The 22,944-nt window shown below is 45.6% G+C and overlaps 1 protein-coding gene across 8 annotated transcripts in view; it reads right to left on the reverse strand.

Annotated features, from left to right (window-relative positions):
* Window positions 1-2,981: 2,981 nt before the first annotated feature.
* LOC110490036 (MAGUK p55 subfamily member 7) overlaps window positions 2,982-22,944 on the reverse strand; it is a 269,143-nt gene continuing 249,180 nt past the window's right edge. For 7 of the 8 annotated variants that reach the window (XM_036944340.1, XM_036944336.1, XM_036944342.1 and 4 more), the window contains 2 exons: window positions 22,750-22,893; window positions 2,982-5,660 (listed from right to left, as the gene is read on the reverse strand). In XM_036944340.1, the coding sequence (XP_036800235.1) occupies window positions 5,481-5,660; window positions 22,750-22,893 (324 nt within the window). In that variant the 3' untranslated portion in view covers window positions 2,982-5,480. The remainder of the gene's footprint in view (window positions 5,661-22,749; window positions 22,894-22,944) is intronic. The other variant, XR_005036089.1, reaches the window with a different exon arrangement.

Consider the following 22,944-nt stretch of genomic DNA (forward strand, 5'->3'; position numbering starts at 1 on the left):
CAACTCCATATTAATGCCCATGATTTTGGAATGAGATGTTCGACGAGCAGGTGTCCACATACTTTTGGTAATGTAGTGTATTTACAATTCCCTTATCCAAATGGATTACTCATTTACCTATCTCTAATCAATATCTCTTATAAATATGTCAATTAAAGTGCATGGACAATGGTGTTATTTATATCTGAAAAAAGTAGATGCTTTTTCTACTTGGAACCAGTACGTTCGCTAGAATTCTTCATGGATTCTTCATGCGTAAAGGTGGTGGAATTATTGGGGAATTAAGTCAAAGTCAGAATACAGCATATCTGTACACATCTCAGCCACACCTTCATTTATTCGATCTCCACCCAAAATGAATAGTGGGTGAAAAGCACGCTATTCTCATGTTTAAGTTCGTCATAATACACATAGAGAAAAGTGCATAAAAAGGGAAATACATTCCATTTACGCGTGCGCTTAACTCGGGTCAGAATCGGGCCCTATATTGGGACAAATCCTGTGTGAGCTGTTCAGAGAAGAACTAAACCAGAGAGGACAGGAGAGTGGAGATGGAAGTGACTCCAGTCACTTTGGCTCATTGGAGGCTGGGAAGACACCTTTACCCAGGACACCCAGCCAGCCATCCCCAAACACAGTTTGCATCCCAAATGAGCCCTGGTCAAAAGTAGTGCACTATAAAGGGAATAGGGTACCCATAGAGCTCTGGTCAAAAGTAGTGCACTATAAAGGGAATAGGGTACCCATAGGGCTCTGGTCAAAAGTAGTGCACTATAAAGGGAATAGGGTACCCATAGGGCCCTGGTCAAAAGTAGTGCACTATAAAGGGAATTGGGGTACCCATAGGGCTCTGGTCAAAAGTAGTGCACTATAAAGGGAATAGGGTACCCATAAGGGCTCTGGTCAAATGTAGTGCACTATAAAGGGAAAATATAGGGTGCCATTTGGGATGCAGCCAGACAGTGAGCACCGATAACATGGCTGTTATGACGTGGAGGGAAATTCAGCGCTCACTTAGAAGCTCTACAACCTTTTCTTACCTGTCACTCGGCCCACGTTCCCACGGCTCTGGTTTCCCACGCCCAGGGGACGATGTGAGGCAGTATTTTTCTTGTGTTAAATATGGATCATTGAGCTTGATGGCTTTTGGAAGGTAAAACCCAAGTGGAAATCTGTCTTCCTCCCTCTCTCCCTCTGTGTCCCTCCCTCTCTCTTTCTTACCTCTAAAAGCCTGGCATGTCGGGCCAGCTCCAGCTCCTTCTCATGTCCCCACTTACAGTTGTGCGCTCAAAATGGCACCCTATTCCCTTTATAGTGCACTACTATACTACCCTTTGGACCACGGACAAAAGTAGTGCACTATTTGGGTACCATTTGGGACACAGCAAGTACTGTGGAGCACGGCGAGTAAGTGAGTGCACTATAAAGGGAATAGGGTACCATTTGGGACACACAGGTACTGTGGAGCACTGCGAGTAAGTGAGTGAGTCCCACATCACTCCTTAATCCCAATTAAGGGGAAGAGGAGAGTGAAACCCTTCCCCTTGGCCTCCTCACAGAGTGCCATTACCTCTCCCTGACCTTCCCCCACTCTCCTCCCCGCTCCCTCCTCTCCTTTCCACACCACTCCCTCCGGGCCTGTTCCCATCCACCTCTTTCCTGCTCCTCATCCTTCCCTCTATCTCCCTCTCATCAACCTTCTTTTCCTATCTTAGCCTGTAAACTCCTGTCCTCCCTACCTCCTCCCCCTTTCCTCACCTCCTTATCCCTCCCTGCAAACTCCTGTCCTGCTCCACTCCTCACCCCCCTCTCTTCTCCTCCTCCTCATCCCTCCCTCCCTGCCTGGGCCTGTGAACTCCTGTCCTGCTCCACTCCTCACCCCCCTCTCTTCTCCTCCTCCTCATCCCTCCCTCCCTACCTGGGCCTGTGAACTCCTGTCCTGCTCCACTCCTCACCCCCCTCTCTTCTCCTCCTCCTCATCCCTCCCTCCCTGCCTGGGCCTGTGAACTCCTGCCCTGTTCCACACGGCAGTCATCAATGTGAGCTCTGTGGAACAGAGGGAATGTGAAGGTTACTGAGGCGACCTGTCTTGGGCAGAAGGGTTTGTTTTGGATCGTCATCAAGCATTTTTCGGAGTGCCACTCAGACAATCTGAGCCCTTGTCCCAAATGGCACCCTATACCATATATAGTGCACTACTTTTGACCAAGGCTCTGGCCAAAAGTAGTGCACTATGTACAGTAGGGAATAGGGTGCCATCTTTGGATGTAGCCTTAGGACTTCTCCAGATCCCCTTCTGCTATACTAAAGCCATTGTGTTTGAAGGTTAGTGACACCTGAGTTAGTCATTTGGCCCGTTAGACAACATAACATTGTTTAATTAGGCAACACTGCAGGCCTCAAGTTTCAACAAATAGACAGATATATAGACACAGGTTTCAGTCCTCACCCCGGGACCCTACTCAATTCAGAGCGCTCATTTAGGTGATGATTGATTGATTGATATCAATGGTCTCTCTGAGGCTAGGATGTCAACACAGCAGAGCTGTCTACGACAGTAATTGCTTAGATGATAAATAAATTAGCAATGATCACTGCTCTCTGGTGAAGTCAGACATCTACAGATGAAAGATGTGAATGTGAGGTTCCATCCCAAATGGCACCTTATTCCCTACATAGCGCATTACTTATGGGCCCTGGTGAAAAGTAGTGCACTATAAAGGGAATCAGGTTCCATTTCGGACATAGCATCTGAGTTCTATTTACACAAGTGTGCACTCAAAGTGTCTCTGTGAAGGTGTTTTTCTTCTTCATCGGTGCGAGTGAAAGTTGAGCTAAATGGCACTCAAGGGCTCAGAAACACATTCTAGACACACGATTCTAACAACCCCAAGTGTCCCATATCACTGTTATGAGAGGAAAGTTCTCTCACGGCTACAATCATCGTTCACTTGCCATACTTATTAACATCTTAAAGAGTACACATTTGGTTGAATATTTTAATATAAAATGTACAAATAAAAAGAAAACTCTTACAACTTGCCAAATAAAGTATTTCATATTCAGTCTGAAGAAAAATACCCTCACAGACTGAACTTCTGAATCCGATCAATGATATGGATGGCTAGAGGGTAATTATGAACCTAACATAACATGAACATGTAATAAAATGATGGGAAAACTTAAGGGTTAAACCAGAAGTGTGGATAAACATGGTATTCTAGTGGCTTAACCTGAAACAATAATATCCTTTTAAACAAGCTTGATAATCAGAAAAAAACTAAACAGGCGCACCTGTGATATAAAGACATGTTTTGATCAATAAAAATAAAGGGATAAAAGAAAAGAGAGAGAGAGAGAGAGAGAGAACAGCTTTAAAAGAGAAAACAGACACCAGACAGAGAGAGATAGAGAGAACAGCTTTAAAAGAGAAAACAGACACCAGACAGAGAGAAAGAGATAGCTGTGGTGCCTCTTCATGACCTTAGCTGGAAACGGAGCTAACTAACTAACACCTATGGTTGGTGGTGTAAGTGTGAAAACTTGGGAAGAGAGAGAACATGAGGTCACTGCTCGTGAGGTCACTGCACCCAGCAGGGCCTAAACACAGACTACAGGAGTAGGGTTGGAGAATTCCGGTAAGGATTCGAGGATCTCCTGGTAATTCCCTCCTGATTCCAGGAATATTCCAACCAGGAATCCTGGAAAACCAAGGAATGAAAAAAATATAAATAATTGCTACCCTATACAGGAGGAACTGTATGAAATGTCGAGAGGAAGCCGAATGAACCTTCCATTTGTGTAGGGTCTTTGAACATCAGACATGATTAGGGTTGCAAAATTCTGGTAACTGTCCATACAATTTGGGGAAAGTTACCAGATTTTTTAAACCCTCAACATCATAGCTCCAGAAATGATCTCATCAAACAATCCAACATACACTTTATAGTCTAGCCACCTAACTGTGGGATACAGAAACTGAATAGCAGGGAAAGGGTAGAGGGATAGACAGACAGACAGACAGGAGGGAAATTGAAAGAGAGGTGTGGAGGACTACCAACTCAAACCTTTCTCTATATAACCTGAACCTTGTTAAGTTAGAAGCAGCTACTTTTCTTCGGTCTGTTGTAAATCTATTAGCGCTATGGAGCCCTCTGTAAGGTTCCTTGTTTTAGGCCTGTTTTATGAGAATAAATTAAGGCTAACTCCACTCCACCCTAATTATACTAGATTGAGAACATTTTACTTACAAATGACAAGCCAATGTCTGGTAGTTTAATTGGCAAATTGTTTTGCTGCCTGGTCACCGTCATGAGTAAAGTATTCAAAGTAGGGTTTAAATATCTCTTTTTAAATAGCTCCTAAATAAAAAAGTATAAAACACCTAGGCGTTGTCCTAAATCCCTATATAGGGAATAAGGGTGCCGTTTAGAATGCACTCTGTGTAAGTAGGGCACGGGAACTTGAGGTACGACGACAAGACACTGTCTGATGCCTTGAAAGAAGGCTTCCAACATCAAAGTAACGTCAGGAATCACCTCAGGTTATACAGTGACAGTATCATGGTGCTTGTTTATAAAATATGTTAGAAATATGTCATATATAAAAGGTATGTAAAATAGAAAAAAAAATTAGAAAAATATGAAAATATATTAATTTATCTTAAATAAAATGACACCTGTTGTTGCCCTTCGATGAGTGTACTGTACCATTTTGCTTTGCCATCTTGGCATAACCGTCTATGGAAGCGATAAAACGGCAAGGGCATAGTTTATCGGAGTTTGAAGGTGCATCAGAAATGGCACCCTACCCCTATATAGTGGGCTATTTTTGACCAGATTGCTATGGGCCTTGGTCAAAAGTAGTGCACTACATAGAGAAAAGGGTGAACTTTTGGACCGAAGCAGAGTTTAAGACTTGAAGGCAAAATGTTTATTTGTATCTCTTTCCCCATTATTCTCTTTTTGAGGCCTTGCAGTAACATACAGAAATGTACATGTAAACACCGCCCACTGTCAATTAAGAAACAGAAAAATACAAATCCCTTTGTTTTCTATAAACTCATGTTAAAAACACACTAAGGAAGGAGCTCGTAGTTACAGTACGTACTGGCACAGCACTGATTGGCAGTCACAGTGAAAGCGATCTGAAGACAGGGCAGCGGTCTAAAACCAGATCAGACCAGCCCCACCCTCAAGATGTCCAGTCCATTGACTGTTGACTGAGCTGGACAGGGCCCAGTGGAAGACCCAGAGAGGGATACAGGCTTCGTCCCAAAATGGCACCATATTTCCTACATAGTACCTTGACCAGAGCCCTGTGGGTAGTGCAATATATAAAGTCAGTTCACTGCTATCCAACAACGCCCACCACACACATGGCAGAAATAAGGGTAAAATATATAAATATACTAACAACTTTGTTAAAAAGTCCTTCCCTTTTTAATCTTCTTCCTCAAAAACTCTCTCTCTCCGTGGTTCTCAGGAGTGAGTCCATCTGATGGGTATCCAGTGAGTGTCTGTCTCCATCTTCTTCAGAGCCGCATTCAGTTCACTGAATGCTGCTGTCAGGTCGTCGTTGACGATCACCTTCTCAAACAAGTGGCCGTATTGGCTCTCCATCTGCTGGCCGGTGCTCACCATTTCCAGGAAGTCCTCCTCCTGTTGGACAAGAATATCATGGAATAGAATAGATATTTTACTGTCTGTTTTGAGAGAAAAATAAATGTACTTTCTGCTTATCTCAGGGTCAAGCTGTTGTCGATGGCCTATGAAGAAAGAGTAACGGGCATGAGTTAGTGAGACATTCACATAAACACAAACATAACAGCCATAAAACAAATAAACAGACAGAATGACCCAATCTGTCACGTCTTATTCCGCTCCCCCTCTCTGGTGCTCATTTTCGCCTGTTTACTTATTATTACACACACCTGCCACCATCGTTACGCGCACCTGCGTCTCACCTGGACTCCATCGCTTCTATGATTACCTCCCCTATATCTGTCACTCCCTTTGGTTCTTTCCCCAGGCAGTATTAGTTTCTCATGTCCAGACGCTACTCTTGTTTTGTATTGTCCTATTTATTATTAAAGTCACCCCCTGTACTTGCTTCCTGACTCCCAGCGGCTTTATAAATACATTTGATTGATTGATTGACTGACTGAAGAGCTCAGTGACTTTCCGTGGCAACGTCATAGGATGCCACCTTTCCAACAAGTCAGTTCGCCAAATTTCTGCCCTGCTAGAGCTGCCCCGGTCAACTGTAAGTGCTGTTATTGTGAAGTGGAAACATCTAGGAGCAACAACGGCTCAGCCGTGAAGTGGTAGGCCACACAAGCTCACGGAATGGGACCGGCGAGGGCTGAAGCACACAGCGTGTAAAAATCATCTGTCCTCGGTTGCAATGCTCACTACCAAGTTCCAAACTGCCTCTGGAAGCAACGTCACCACAAGAACTGTTTGTCGAAAGCTTCGAAAGCCTACTTCCGGCGCCGACAGAGATGGCCGCCTCGCTTCGAGTTCCTAGGAAACTATGCAGTTTTTTGTTTTTTTACGTGTTATTTCTTACATTAGTACCCCAGGTCATCTTAGGTTTCATTACATACAGTCGAGAAGAACTACTGAATATAAGATCAGCATCAACTCACCATCAGTACTACCAAGAATATGTTTTTCGCGACGCGGATCCTGTGTTCTGCCTTACAAACAGGACAACGGAGTGGATTCCATGCAGCGACCCCCAAAAAAAACAAAGGGAAACGAGGCGGTCTTCTGGTCAGACTCCGGAGACGGGCACACCGTGCACCACTCCCTAGCATTCTTCTTGCCAATGTCCAGTCTCTTGACAACAAGGTTGATGAAATCCGAGCAAGGGTAGCATTCCAGAGGGACATCAGAGACTGTAACGTTCTTTGCTTCACGGTGCAGCGGTGCAGCCAACGGGTTTCTCCACGCATCGCGCAGACAGAAACAAACATCTTTCTGGTAAGAAGAGGGGCGGGGGCGTATGCCTTATGACTAACGCGACATGGTGTGATGAAAGAAACATACAGGAACTCAAATCCTTCTGTTCACCTGATTTAGAATTCCTCACAATCAAATGTAGACCGCATTATCTACCAAGAGAATTCTCTTCGATTATAATCACAGCCGTATATATCCCCCCCCCAAGCAGACACATCGATGGCTCTGAACAAACTTTATTTAACTCTTTGCAAACTGGAAACCATTCATCCGGAGGCTGCATTCATTGTAGCTGGGGATTTTAACAAGGCTAATCTGAAAACAAGACTCCCTAAATTTTATCAGCATATCGATTGCGCAACCAGGGGTGGAAAGACCTTGGATCATTGTTACTCTAACTTCCGCGACGCATATAAGGCCCTGCCCCGCCCCCCTTTCGGAAAAGCTGACCACGACTCCATTTTGTTGATCCCTGCCTACAGACAGAAACTAAAACAAGAGGCTCCCACGCTGAGGTCTGTCCAACGCTGGTCCGACCAAGCTGACTCCACACTCCAAGACTGCTTCCACCACGTGGACTGGGACATGTTTCGTATTGCGTCAGACAACAACATTGACGAATAAGCTGATTCGGTGTGTGAGTTCATTAGAACGTGCGTTGAAGATGTCGTTCCCATAGCAACGATTAAAACATTCCCTAACCAGAAACCGTGGATTGATGGCAGCATTCGCGTGAAACTGAAAGCGCGAACCACTGCTTTTAATCAGGGCAAGGTGTCTGGTAACATGACCGAATACAAACAGTGCAGCTATTCCCTCCGCAAGGCTATCAAACAAGCTAAGCGTCAGTACAGAGACAAAGTAGAATCTCAATTCAACGGCTCAGACACAAGAGGCATGTGGCAGGGTCTACAGGACTACAGGAAGAAATCCAGCCCAGTCACGGACCAGGATGTCCTGCTCCCAGGCAGACTAAATAACTTTTTTGCCCGCTTTGAGGACAATACAGTGCCACTGACACGGCCTGCAACGAAAACATGCGGTCTCTCCTTCACTGCAGCCGAGGTGAGTAAGACATTTAAACGTGTTAACCCTCGCAAGGCTGCAGGCCCAGACGGCATCCCCAGCCGCGCCCTCAGAGCATGCGCAGACCAGCTGGCCGGTGTGTTTACGGACATATTCAATCAATCCCTATACCAGTCTGCTGTTCCCACATGCTTCAAGAGGGCCACCATTGTTCCTGTTCCCAAGAAAGCTAAGGTAACTGAGCTAAACGACTACCGCCCCGTAGCACTCACTTCCGTCATCATGAAGTGCTTTGAGAGACTAGTCAAGGACCATATCACCTCCACCCTACCTGACACCCTAGACCCACTCCAATTTGCTTACCGCCCAAATAGGTCCACAGACGATGCAATCTCAACCACACTGCACACCGCCCTAACCCATCTGGACAAGAGGAATACCTATGTGAGAATGCTGTTCATTGACTACAGCTCGGCATTCAACACCATAGTACCCTCCAAGCTCGTCATCAAGCTCGAGACCCTGGGTCTCGACCCCGCCCTGTGCAACTGGGTACTGGACTTCCTGACGGGCCGCCCCCAGGTGGTGAGGGTAGGCAACAACATCTCCTCCCCGCTGATCCTCAACACTGGGGCCCCACAAGGGTGCGTTCTGAGCCCTCTCCTGTACTCCCTGTTCACCCACGACTGCGTGGCCACGCACGCCTCCAACTCAATCATCAAGTTTGCGGACGACACAACAGTGGTAGGCTTGATTACCAACAACGACGAGACGGCCTACAGGGAGGAGGTGAGGGCCCTCAGAGTGTGGTGTCAGGAAAATAACCTCACACTCAACGTCAACAAAACTAAGGAGATGATTGTGGACTTCAGGAAACAGCAGAGGGAACACCCCCCTATCCACATCGATGGAACAGTAGTGGAGAGGGTAGCAAGTTTTAAGTTCCTCGGCATACACATCACAGACAAACTGAATTGGTCCACTCACACAGACAGCATTGTGAAGAAGGCGCAGCAGCGCCTCTTCAACCTCAGGAGGCTGAAGAAATTCGGCTTGTCACCAAAAGCACTCACAAACTTCTACAGATGCACAATCGAGAGCATCCTGGCGGGCTGTATCACCGCCTGGTACGGCAACTGCTCCGCCCTCAACCGTAAGGCTCTCCAGAGGGTGGTGAGGTCTGCACAACGCATCACCGGGGGCAAACTACCTGCCCTCCAGGACACCTACACCACCCGATGTCACAGGAAGGCCATAAAGATCATCAAGGACATCAACCACCCGAGCCACTGCCTGTTCACCCCGCTATCATCCAGAAGGCGAGGTCAGTACAGGTGCATCAAAGCTGGGACCGAGAGACTGAAAAACAGCTTCTATCTCAAGGCCATCAGACTGTTAAACAGCCACCACTAACATTGAGTGGCTGCTGCCAACACACTGACACTGACTCAACTCCAGCCACTTTAATAATGGGAATTGATGGGAAATGATGTAAATATATCACTAGCCACTTTAAACAATGCTACCTTATATAATGTTACTTACCCTACATTATTCATCTCATAGGCATACGTATATACTGTACTCTATATCATCGACTGTATCCTTATGTAATACATTTTTTGTATCACTAGCCACTTTAACTATGCCACTTTGTTTACATACTCATCTCATATGTATATACTGTACTCGATACCATCTACTGTATCTTGCCTATGCTGCTCTGTACCATCACTCATTCATATATCCTTATGTACATATTCTTTATCCCCTTACACTGTGTACAAGACAGTAGTTTTGGAATTGTTAGTTAGATTACTTGTTGGTTATTACTGCATTGTCGGAACTAGAAGCACAAGCATTTCGCTACACTCGCATTAACATCTGCTAACCATGTGTATGTGACACATAAAATTTGATTTGATTTGATTTGATTTAATGAAATTGTTTCCATGGCCGAGTAGTCGCACAAAAGCCGAAGATCACTATACGCGATGGTGACCGCTACCTGCCTGAATGCAGTGCCAACTGTAAAGTTTGGTGGAGGTGGAAAATTGGTCTGGGGCTGTTTTTCATGGTTCGGGCTAGGCCCCTTAGTTTCAGTGAAGGGAAATCTTAACGCAATAGCATACAATGACATTCTAGATGATTCTGTGCTTCCAACTTTGTGGCAACATTTTGGGGAAGGCTCTTTCCTGTTTCAGCATGACAATGTCCCCGTGCACAAAGCGAGGTCCATACAGAAATGGTTGGTCGAGATCGGTGTGGAAGAACTTGACTGGTCTGCACAGAGCCCTGACCTCAACCCCCCATTGAACACCTTTGGGATGAATTGGAACAACGACTGCAAGCCAGGCCTTAGCGCCCAACATCAGTGCCCGACCTCACTAATGCTCTTGTGGCTGAATGGAAGCAAGTCTCCGCAGCAATGTTCCAACATCTAGTGGAAATCCTTCCAAGAAGACTGGAGGCTGTCATGGAAGCAAAGGGGGGACCAACTCCATAGTAATGGCCATGATTTTGGAATGAGATGTTCGACGAGCAGGTGTCCACATACTTTTTGACATGTAGTGTATATAACTCCTGACCCCACCGCTAGCCTGGTCCCTTATATGTTTGTGCTGTTTTGCAACTACTATGGAGATTGGCAAGACAGCAGAACTAGATCTGGGATCAGGCTATGCTAATTAATCATAGCTCCCTAGACAACTTATTACCTGGTTAGCGTTTTAGGACCTATTTCTTGCCCAGTCATCCCTTCCTGATGGTATTAGACTGCCCTGTGAAATGTTTATATGGGCTGATCCATTCCAGCCCCAGACAAAGGAACAGGGCAGGGTTAGAGAGGCTATAGCGGCCTTCTGAAATCAAATCAAATCAAATTTTATTTGTCACATACACATGGTTAGCAGATGTTAATGCGAGTGTAGCGAAATGCTTGTGCTTCTAGTTCCGACAATGCAGTAGTAACCAATGAGTAATCTAACCTAACAATTCCACAACTGCTACCTTATACACACAAGTGTAAAGGGATAAAGACTATGTACATAAAGATATATGAATGGGTGATGGTACAGAACGGCATAGGCAAGATGCAGTAGATGGTATCGAGTACAGTATATACATATGAGATGAGTAATGTAGGGTATGTAAACATTATATTAAGTGGCACTGTTTAAAGTGGCTAGTGATACATTTTTTGACATCAATTCCCATTATTAAAGTGGCTGGAGTTGAGTCAGTATGTTGGCAGCAGCCACTCAATGTTAGTCTGATGGCCTTGAGATAGAAGCTGTTTTTCAGTCTCTCAGTCCCTGCTTTGATGCACCTGTACTGGCCTCGCCTTCTGGATGATAGCGGGGTTAACAGGCAGTGGCTCGGGTGGTTGTTGTCCTTGATGATCTTTATGGCCTTCCTGTGACATCAGGTGGTGTAGGTGTCCTGGAGGGCAGGTAGTTTGCCCAGGTGATGCGTTGTGCAGACCTCACTACCCTCTGGAGAGCCTTACGGTTGTGGGCGGAGCAGTTGCCGTACCAGGTGGTGATACAGCCCGACAGGATGCTCTCGATGGTGCATCTGTAAAAGTTTATGAGTGCTTTTGGTGACAAGCTGAATTTCTTCAGCCTCCTGAGGTTGAAGAGGCGCTACTGCACCTGGTAAGACTTCGGAGGCACACACACCCCCATCGCTTCCAAGTATATTACTCGATAATGTCCAGTCTCTAGGTAACAAGGTAGACGAAATTAGGGCATTATTAAATTATTGCTTCTACCGTCTTATAGGCAGAAACTCAAACAGGATGTACCAGTGACTAGAACCATTCAATGATGGTGTGACCAATCAGACTCCACGCTTTAAGATTGTTTTGATCACGCGACTGGGATATGTTCCAGTCAGCCTCATAGAACAACATTGATCTATTCGCTGACTCGGTTTCATAAAAGAGTTTACAAAAGATGTGCATTGGAGATGTTGTACTCACTGTGACTATTAAAACCTACCGTAACCAGAAACAGTGGATGGATGGCGGCATTTGTGTAAAACTGAAAGTGCGAACTAATTTAACCATGGAAAGAGGTATGGGAATATGGCTGAATATAAAGTGTAGTTATTCCCTCCGCAAGGCAATCAAACAATCTAAATGCCAGTACAGGGACAAAGTGGAGTCGCAATTCAACTGCTCAAACACGAGACGTATGTGGCAGAGTTTACAGGAAATTACGGACTACAAAAAGAAAACCAGCCACGTCACGGATGCCGATATCACGCTTCTACACAAACTAAACACCTTCTTTGCCCGCCTTGAGGATAATACAGTACCACCGTCGCGGCCCGCTAACAAGGACTGCACCCCCCCCCCCCTCCTCCTTCTCCGTGGCCGACGTGAGTAAAACATTTAAACGTGTTAACCCTCGCAAGGCTGCTGGCCCAGATGGCATCCCAAGTCACATCCTCAGAGCATGCACAGACCAGCTGGCTGGTGTGTTTACAGACATATTCAATCGCTCCCTATCCCTGTCTGCTGTCCCCACATGCTTCAAGATGGCCACCATTGTTCCTGTACCCAAGAAGACCCCGTCACACTCACTTCTGTCATCATGAAGTGCTTTGAGAGACTAGTCAAGGATCATATCACCTCCACCTTACCGGCCACCCTAGACCCACTTCAATTTGCATACTGCCCAAACAGTTCCACAGACGATGCAATTGCCATCACACTGCACACTGCCCTAACCCATCTGGACAAGAGGAATACCTATGTAAGAATATTGTTCATTGACTACAACCCAGCATTCAACACCATAGTACCCTCCAAAATCTTGGAGCTGGAGGCCCTGGGTCTCAACCCCACCCTGTGCAATTGAATCCTGCACTTTCTGACGGGCCGCCCCCAGGTGGTGAATGTAGGAAACAACATCTCCACTTTGCTGACCCTAAACACTGGGGCCCCACAAGGGTGCGTGCTCAGCCCCCTCCACTACTCCCTGTTCACCCACGACTGCGTGGCCACGCACACCTCCAACTCAGTAGTGGGCTTGATTACCAACAATGATGAGACAGCCTACAGGGAGGAGGTGAGGGCACTCGGAGTGGGGTGTCAGGAAAACAACCTCTCACTCAATATCAACAAAACAAAGGAGATGATTGTGGACAGCAGAGGGAGCACCCCCATATACATGTCGAAGGGACAGCAATGGAGAAGGTGGAAAGTTTTAAGTTCCTCTGCGTACACATCAGACAAACTGAAATGGTCCACCCACACAGACAGTGTGCGGTCTGCACAGGGTGGTGAGGGTGGTGCGGTCTGCACAGCGCGTCACTGGGGGCAAACTATCTGCCCTCCAGAACACCTACAGCATCCAATGTCACAGGAAGGCCAAAAATATCATCAAGGACAACAACCACTGCCTGCTCACACCGCTACCATCAAGAAGGTGATGTCAGTACAGGTGCAGCAAAGCTTGGACCGAGAAACTGAAAAACAGGCCATCAGACTGTTAAAAGGCCATCACTAACACAGAGAAGCTGGTGCCTCCATACAGACTTGAAATCATTGGCCACTCTAACAAATGGATCACTAGTCACTTTATTATTGCCACTTTAATAATGATGTTTACATGTCTTGCATTACTCATCCCATATGTATATACTGTATTTTATACCATCTATTGCACCTTGCCTATGCCGCTCGGTTATTGCTCAGCCATATACAGTGGCAAGAAAAAGTATCTGAACCCTTTTGAATGACCTGGATTTCTGCATAAATTGGTCCTCAAACAGACAAACATAGTGTGCTTAAACTAATAACACACAAATTATTATATTTTTCTTGTCTGTATTGAATACATCATTTAAACATTCACAGTGTAGATTGGAAAAAGTATGTGAGTCAGGAGTCCGCTAACCTGGAGTCCAATCAATGAGATCAATGAATCAATGAGACTGGAGATGTTGGTTAGAGCTGCCTTGCCCTATAAAAAACACTCACAAAATTTGAGTTTGCTATTCACAAGAAGCATTGCCGGTAGAAATAACACCGGAAGAAATGGCAGCAGTTTTAAGGGCGCCCAACCAATTGTGCTATTATGTGTTTTTTTCACGTTATTTGTAACTTATTTTGTACATAATGTTTCTGCAACCGTATCTTACGGCAAAAAAGAGCTTCTGGATATCAGGACAGCGATCACTCACCTCGGATTAGACAAAGAGTTTTTCTTCAACAAACAAGACACATAAGACATCCTCCAAACAGCCGGCAGGGCCGACATCCACGTTATTTGCAAGTGGAAGCGACACAGGTACAGAGGACAAAGAGGCGGATGCCAGATCAGGACCCGAAAAAGGCGAGTGGGAAAGCTGCCGTTACCGTCAATACTACTCGCCAACGTGCAATCATTGGACAATAAACTAGACGAGGTACGATCACAAATATCCTACCAACGTGACATCAAAAACTGTAATATCCTATGTTTCACGGAATTGTGGCTGAATGACGACATGGACCGGCAAGATAGAACAGCACACGATGAGGGGTGCAGTCTGTGCATATTTGTAAACAACAGCTGGTGCACGAAATCTAAGGAAGTCTCTAGATTTTGCTCGCCTGAATTAGAGTATATTGTGATATATTGCAGGCCACACTACTTGCCTAGAGAGATTTCAGCTATACTTTTCGTGGCTGTTTATTAACCACCACATGCTAGATGCTGGCACTAAGACCGCACGGAAATAAGCAAACAGGAAACCACTCCCCGAGAGGTGGCGCTCCTAGTGGCCGGAGACTTTAATGCAGGGAAATTTAAGGACTGTTTTGCTATCACAGACTGGAACATGTTCCGGGATTCTTCCGATGACATTGAGGAGTACACCACATCAGTCACTGGCTTTATCAGTAAGTGCATCGAAGACGTCGTCCCTACAGTGACTGTACGTACATACCCCAACCAGAAGCCATGGATTACAGGCAACATTCGCACTGAGCTAAAGGTTAGAGCTGCCGCTTTCAAGGTGCGGGACTCTAACCCGGGAAGCTTTCAAGAAATCCTGCTATGCCCTGTGACGAACCATCAAACAGGCAAAGCGACAATACAGGGCTAAGATTGAATCATACTACACCGGCTCCGACACTCGTCTTATGTGGCAGGACTTGCAAACTATTACAGACTACAAAGGGAAGCACAGCCGCGAGCTTCCCAGTGACACAAGCCTACCAGATGAGCTAAATCGCATCTATGCTCACTTCAAGGCAAGCAACACTGAGGCATGCATGATAGCATAATCTGTTCCAGGCAACTGTGTGATCACACTCTCCGTAGCCGACGTGAGTAAGACCTTTAAACCGGTCAACATACACAAGGCTGCGGGGCCAGACCGATTACCAGGACGTGTGCTCTGGGCATGTGCTGTCCAACTGGCAGGTGTCTTCACTGACATTTTCATGTCCCTGATTAAGTCTGTAACACCAACATGTTTCAAGCAGTCCACCATAGTCCCTGTGCCCAAGAACACAAAGGCAACCTGGACAAAAGGAACACTTATATGAGAATGCTATTCATTGACTACAGCTCAGTGTTCAACACCATAGTACCCTCAAAGCTCATCACTAAGCTAAGGATCCTGGGACTAAACACCTCCCTCTGCAACTGGATCCTGGACTTCCTGACGGGCCACCCCCAGGTGGTGAGAGCAGGTAGCAACACATCTGCCACGCTGATCCTCAACACTGGAGCTCCCCAGGGGTACGTGCTCAGTCCCCTCCTGTACTCCCTGTTCACCCACGACTGCATGGCCAGGCACGACTCCAACACCATCATTAAGTTTGCAGGTGACACAACAGTGGTAGGCCTGATCACCGACAACGACGAGACAGCCTATAGGGAGGTTGTCAGAGACCTGGCCGGGTGGTGCCAGAATAACAACCTATCCCAAGACTAAGGAGATTATTGTGGACTACAGGAAAAGGAGGACCGAGCACGCCCCCATTCTCATCGACGGGGCTGTAGTGGAGCAGGTTGAGAGCTTCAAGTTCCTTGGTGTCCACATCAACAACAAACTAGAATGGTCCAAACACCAAGACAGTCGTGAAGATGGCATGACAAAGCCTATTCCCCCTCAGGAAACTAAAAAGATTTGGCATGGGTCCTGAGATCCTCAAAAGGTTCTACAGCAGCAACATCGAGAACATGTTGCCTGATACGGCAACTGCTCTGCCTCTGACCGCAGGGCACTACACAGGGTAGTGCGTACGGCCCAGTACATCACTGGGGCTAAGCTGCCTGCCATCCAGGACCTCTACACCAGACGGTGTCAGATGAAGGCCCTAAAAATTGTCAAAGACCCCAGCCACCCCAGTCATAGACTGTTCTCTCTACTACCGCATGGCAAGTGGTACCGGAGTGCCAAGTCTATGACCAAATGGCTTTTCAACTGTTTTTACCCCCAAGACCCCTGAACAGGAATCAAATGGCTACCCGGACTATTTGCATTGTGTGCCTCCCCAACCCCTCTTTTTATGCTTAACTATACATTCATGTACATACTACCTCAATTGGGCTGACCAACCAGTGCTCCCGCACAGTGGCTAACCGGGCTATCTGCATTGTGTCCCACCCACCACCCGCCAACCCCTCTTTTACACTTCTGCTATTCTCTGTTAATCATATATGCATAGTCACTTTAACCATATCTACATGTACATACTACCTCAATCAGCCTGACTAACCGGTGTCTGTATGTAGCCTCGCTACTTTTATAGCCTCGCTACTGTATATAGTCTGTCTTTTTAATGTTGTTTTATTTCTTTACCTACCTATTGTTCACCTAATACATTTTTTGCACTATTGGTTAGAGCTGGTAAGTAAGCATTTCACTGTAAGGTCCACACCTGTTGTAGTCAACGCACATGACAAATAAACTTTGATTTGATGTGAACTATGCCTTGAACAAAAGAGATCTCAGAAGAACTAAGATTAAGAATTGTTGATTTGCATAAAGCTGGAAAGGGTTACAAAAGTATCTCTAAAAGCATTGATGTTCATCAGTCCACGGTAAGAAAAATTGTGTATAAATTGAGAAAGTTCAGCACTGTTGCTACTCTCCCTAGGAGGGGCCGTCCTGCAAAGACGACTGCAAGAGCACAGCACAGAATGCTCTATGAGGTTATGAAGAATCCTAGAGTGTCAGCTAAGGACTTACAGAAATCTCTGGAACATGCTAACATCTCCGTTGACGAGTCCACTATGCATAAAACACTAAACATGAATGGAGTTCATGGGAAGACACCACAGAGGAAGCCACTGCTGTCCAAACAAAACATTGCTACACGTCTGAAGTTTGCAAAAGTGCACCTAGATGTTCCAAAGCGGTACTGGCAAAATATTCTGTGGAAACTACAGTTGAGTTGTTAGGGAAGGACCACAACACTGTGTGGAGAAAAAAAGGCTCATCAAAACCTCATCTCAACTGTAAAGTATGGTGGAGGGAGCATCATGGATTGGGGCTGCTCTGCTGTCTCAGGGCCTGGACAGCTTGCTATCATCGACGGATAAATGTATTCTCAAGTTCATCAAGACATTTTGCAGGAGAATGTTAGGCTGTCCGACCAAATTGAAGCTCAACAGAAGTTGGGTGATGCAACAGGACAACGACCCAAAACACAGAAGTAAATCAAGAACAGAATGGCTTCAACAGAAGAAAATACACCTTCTGGAGTGGCCCAGTCAGATTCCTGACCTCAACCCGATTGAGATGCTGTGGCCTGACCTCAAGAGGGCTGTTCACACACCAGACATCCCAAGAATATTGCTGAACTGAAACAGCTTTGTGAAGAGGAATGGTCCAAAATTCCTCCTGACTGTTGTACAGATCTGATCTACAGAACTACAGAAAACTTTTGGTTGAGGTTATTGCTGCCAAAGGATGGTCAACCAGTTATTAAATCCAAGGGTTCACATACTTTTTCCACCCTGCACTGTGAATGTTTACACTGTGTGTTCAATAAAGACATTAAACCATATAATTGTTTGTGTGTTATTAGGTTAAGCAGACTATTTGTCTATTGTTGTGACCTCGATAAAGATCAGATAAAATTGCATGACAAATTTATGCAGAAATCCAGGTATTTCCAAAGGGTTCACATACTTTTTCTTGACACTGTGTTTATATGTATATATTCTTATTCCATCCCTTTACTTAGATGCGTGTATAAGTTAGTTGTTGTGGAATTGCTGCATTGTCGGGACTAGAAGCACAAGCATTTTGCAACACTTGCAATAACATCTGCTAACCATGTGCATGTGACCAATAAAATTAGATTTGATTTGATTTAGCTAGTTCCTTTTTCTAAAGGAACACTGGGCTTCAGATCTCCGCTGAGATATGGTCACACTCAGGGACTCTGCCAAACACACAAATATAAATACTGTACACATACTGTATTCAGAAACATTCATAGGCAGGAAAACAAACAGAAACAAACAAATTGATGCACAAAAACACACTGACGACAGACACTGACACAGACAGACAGACAGAAGAATACAATTTTAGAATGTCCCCCTCGCTAGTGGTTTTAACACCTCATAGTTGATTAGTCGTGCAACTAAAGTTAAATGGTCACCATGACACGGACTGCATTTTTAAGCCAGTCTACAAACATTTACATTTGAGTCATTTAGCAGACGCTCTTATCCAGAGCAACTAGGGTTAAGTTCCTTGCTTAAGGGCACATCAACAGATCGTTCATCTAATCGGCTCGGGGATTCAAACCAGCAACGTTTCAGTTACTGGCGCAATGCTCTTAACCATTAGGCTACCCTGCCTCTGAATGCCAACACTGCCCTCCATTGTATTTGTATTTATTATGGATCCCCATTAGCTGCTTCCCTGGGATGCAGCAAAATTAAGGCTTTTATATACAATTAAAAACATTACATTACAGATTTCACAACACATTAAGTGTGTGCCCTCAGGCCACTACTCTACTCTATTATGGACAGACCTCTTCCCATCTCAGATACTGTTGCATCAATATGTTTTGACCATGACTCTCTCTCTCTCTTTCTCTCTCTCATCTACTGTACAAGGCAGTAAAAATCCACCCACATTATCTCACAGTCTATTGTCTTCTGCAAGAAGACATGATGGTTTTATCATCCTCTGTCTCAGGGGAAGGGATAAGGTTGAGGAGGGAGCACTAGGTTCGTTGGCCTGGGCTGAGAGGAAGTTGAAGCGGCTCAGTCTGTCGGTCCGTCCACCATATATTCCCTCCAGTGATCTGAGGCTGCTGATCCTTGGTAGCCTTCCTCTGTGGTCAGCCCTCAGAAAGCCTAGAACTGCTGGATGTGGACCCAGTGACCCAGGCTACATCCCAAATAGCTCCCTATTCCCTATATAGAGCACCCATTAGAGCTCTGGTCAAAAGTAGTGGTGCAGGGAATAGGGTGCCATTTGGGAAGCACATTCAGCTACTACCGCCAGCAGCTCTCCAACCATTTGAACCTTAGACCAGAAACTGGCAGCCATAGAGATACATTCAATTATTGAATTCTATGCTTGCAGCAGGGCAGTGGGGTAGACATGGACAGAATGAGCCCTAGAGACGCTGTGTATGCCATTTCCATGTCAACCAGTCAGTCAGTGTCCATGCCATGGCATGTCTCCCTCTCTATGATCATAGCAGGCCAGGTAAGCGTGACCGTTTACATTATGGGGAGAGAAGGAGAGAAAGAAAGAAAACAAGAACAAGAGAGAGACAGAGAGACAGACCAAGATGGACAGAAAGAGAGAGGAAGAGAGAGATAGGGACAGAAAGACAGGGAAAGAGAGAGAGAAAGACAAAGAGAGTGAGAGAGAAAGAGAGAAAACCAGAGACAGAGACGAAGAAAACGAAAGAGACAGAGAGAGAAACAGACACCAAGAAAGAAACAGAGACCAAGAAAGGGACACAGAGATCTCAGAGCCAGCATCAGGACTCATCCCTCTCTTCAGTCTCTTCTCAGTCCTGGCCATCAGCAGGAGTTCTTGGCCATCCCCTCGGCCCTCAACGGAAAATCTGCTTTTATTCATATACATAAAAAGCACCTGCCCTATGTATTAAAATGACATAAAATATCAAAACCGATCTGGTTCGGCAAAGAGGTCCCCGATTTACTCTGAAAGAAGACATAATGTCATTGCTTTGGCTAGAGGGAAAGGTAAGATACCCTATCTCATGATCCCTTTACTTATTATACTGCTATTACTAGGAATAGGAATCTGGACACATTCATTACCATATTTCAGTATATATCTGATTATATCAGAGTTTTTGGGGCTCATATTAAGTGTCAGACACATTTAAAAGCAGATATGAATGTATTACAGGTTAAACAATAGAGCAGTATACAGCTCTGTTAAAACAATGAAAAGTCTGTTCTCCAGAAGTCTGGATGGGACAATGGATTATTCTAACAGACCCGAGCTGCTGCCTCTAGCATTCTCACTGAAATAAATACAGCAGGACGAGAATAAAATACCGCTGTGACATTTCCACTAAACAAGGTTTTTCTTTCTTTCTTTAATAGCTGGGATCTGATGGTTTAAAACTCTGCCTGTCAATCTCTATAAAGGTTTACAGAAAGGACTTTGGCGACTGGATATATTCCAACCAGGTAACAAAAAGAAACGTTGAGGTTGCATTTATGTTACCTGAGAGAACTATAGATCTAATAAAGGTATTATAGTCCAGAGCAAGTCTCAAAAGTCTGCCCTGTCTCTGACAACTAGCGCTTACTGTTCATAAGAGTCACACTGAGAGCAGAGAGAGACTTTCACCCAAAAGTCATACAACGGTCAATAGCATGGCCTTTGACCTCTGACCTCTGTCTGACCTCTCACCCCACAGGATGGTCATCATCGTGTATGATGGCACTGCTTACCTACGGCCTCGTCACTAACCTTTACACCTTAATATCTAAGAGCCCAACAATAATTTTATTTTTTCTTATTGAGATAAAAAGAAAAACACATCAGAGATCTCAGAGATGTTGACAGTAAATGGCTGGGATGTGGTCATACTGACTTGAATACAGTATGTCATTATGTCAGTGCGGTGATTCGTTGAATGTGTGTAATCATTTCATGCTTTAAGTAAGGATGACTTTAAGAATAGCTGCTGAGCCTCTGACATGTTTAAAATAGTGACGGTACATCTCAGTGACGGCTCAATGAAGGATGTTTTGAGTGAGAGCTGACCTGCTGTGTGCGACCCTGTCCTTTTCCAGAGCCCTGCTGTGCTGTGTGTTGCGTTAGGTCATGGTGAACACACAGAGAGGTGTGTGTGGAGTAACACCTCAGAGTGGGTCTGAGGTTGTGTTCCAGATGGCTCCCTATTCCCTTTATAGCGCACTACGTTTAACCAGGACCCATAGGGCTCTGGTCCAAAGTTGTGTACTATATAGGTGGCGGCTTTGAGGCTTTACCATTCGGCCATCAGATGAGCCGCCAGCCAATCTGATCTGCACCTGCGGCCTCCCAGCCTACACACACCTACTTCCCCCTCCTCCTCTACACTCCCCTCCAACAGCACCGTTTGACGGCGACCTTGTGGAAAGCCTCCACACCTCCAACATCACAGCCAGACTCACTCTCCCTCTTTCTCCCTCCTCTCCTCTCTCATTCTCACCTCCCCCTCCCCCTCTTCTCTGTCTCTCTATCCCCCCTCCCCTTCTCTCCTCATCGGCCCAGCTTGTGGCTGTGACCAGGGCTATGGCCCGTAGCGTGGCCCCACGTAGGGAGAGACGACCTGACGGGGGCTGGGAAAGCTATCAGCCACCACTACGGCAACACGCTTCAGGCTAATTGGTTTCACGTGGGGCCCGGCTGTGAGTTGTGACTGGCTGGTGTATAAAGGTGTGTAACACACACACATGCACGCAGGTATCCAGACACGCAACCACAAGCAGACACACGCACACATGCACACACACACACACACACACACTAGCCTGCAGCAGAAAAGTGTGTGTAGTAAAGATGACATCACCACTACCACAGCTAGCTCCCCCAGAGCCCCAGATGGTCTCTGTTATTCCTTTAGGTGGGCTTCAGGGAGGAATAAACTGCGAGGGTCTCTGATAACCTCCCTCTTGTTAACCAGCAGCTAGGCCATGTGGTACTCTAACACTGCTGGATCACCTTTGGTCCCACCTTATAACGTCACATTTATGAGGCTTCTGAGTGGTGCAGCAGTCTAAGGTACTGCATCTCAGTGCTAGGGGGATCACTACAAACCCTGGTTCAATTCCAGGCTGTATCACAACCAGCTGTGATTGGGAGTCCCATAGAACGATGCACAATTGGCCCAGTGTCGTCCGGGTTAGTGTTTGGCCGGGGTAGGCCGTCATTGTAAATAAGAATTTGTTCTTAACTGACTTGCCTAGTTAAATAAAGGTAAAATATATAAACATAAACATGGACGTAAACACACCACGTCACTTTTACAGAAGACGTCTGAGTGGGAAGTGTGCTTCCAATGCAATTAAACAACCCATTCTGTGAATCTTTTTCATTTTTTTGAAGTTTGAAAAAAAAAAATGTTATTCTAAAACACTGCCTTTTTTACCGGAGTGTTTGACTTTAAACTTTGTTTCAAGGCTTCTCTGTCACTGTGCCATTTTTGGCAAGGTGAAACATTCAAAGGTTTCTTCTCTTGGCCAAGGAGAAAAGGCTTCTCTTGATAATATGAAAAGATTTCTAAGTTTATGTTGATGTGTCTTACCGAGAATGGCGTGGCGGATCCCTTGTCGTCCTTGCCTGAGATGACCTTAGCGTTCCTTCTGGTCTCCCGCAGGCGCTCGATGGGCGGCGGCTTCACAAACACCACGTAGGGTTTAAACTCTGCCGTCCTCAAGTGCTTTATCATCTGCAACACACAGAGGAGAGAGAAACAGATGCAGTAAGAAAAAGGAACTAT

The sequence above is a fragment of the Oncorhynchus mykiss genome, chromosome 15 (assembly GCF_013265735.2).
Source record: "Oncorhynchus mykiss isolate Arlee chromosome 15, USDA_OmykA_1.1, whole genome shotgun sequence".
Lineage (NCBI taxonomy): Eukaryota > Metazoa > Chordata > Actinopteri > Salmoniformes > Salmonidae > Oncorhynchus > Oncorhynchus mykiss.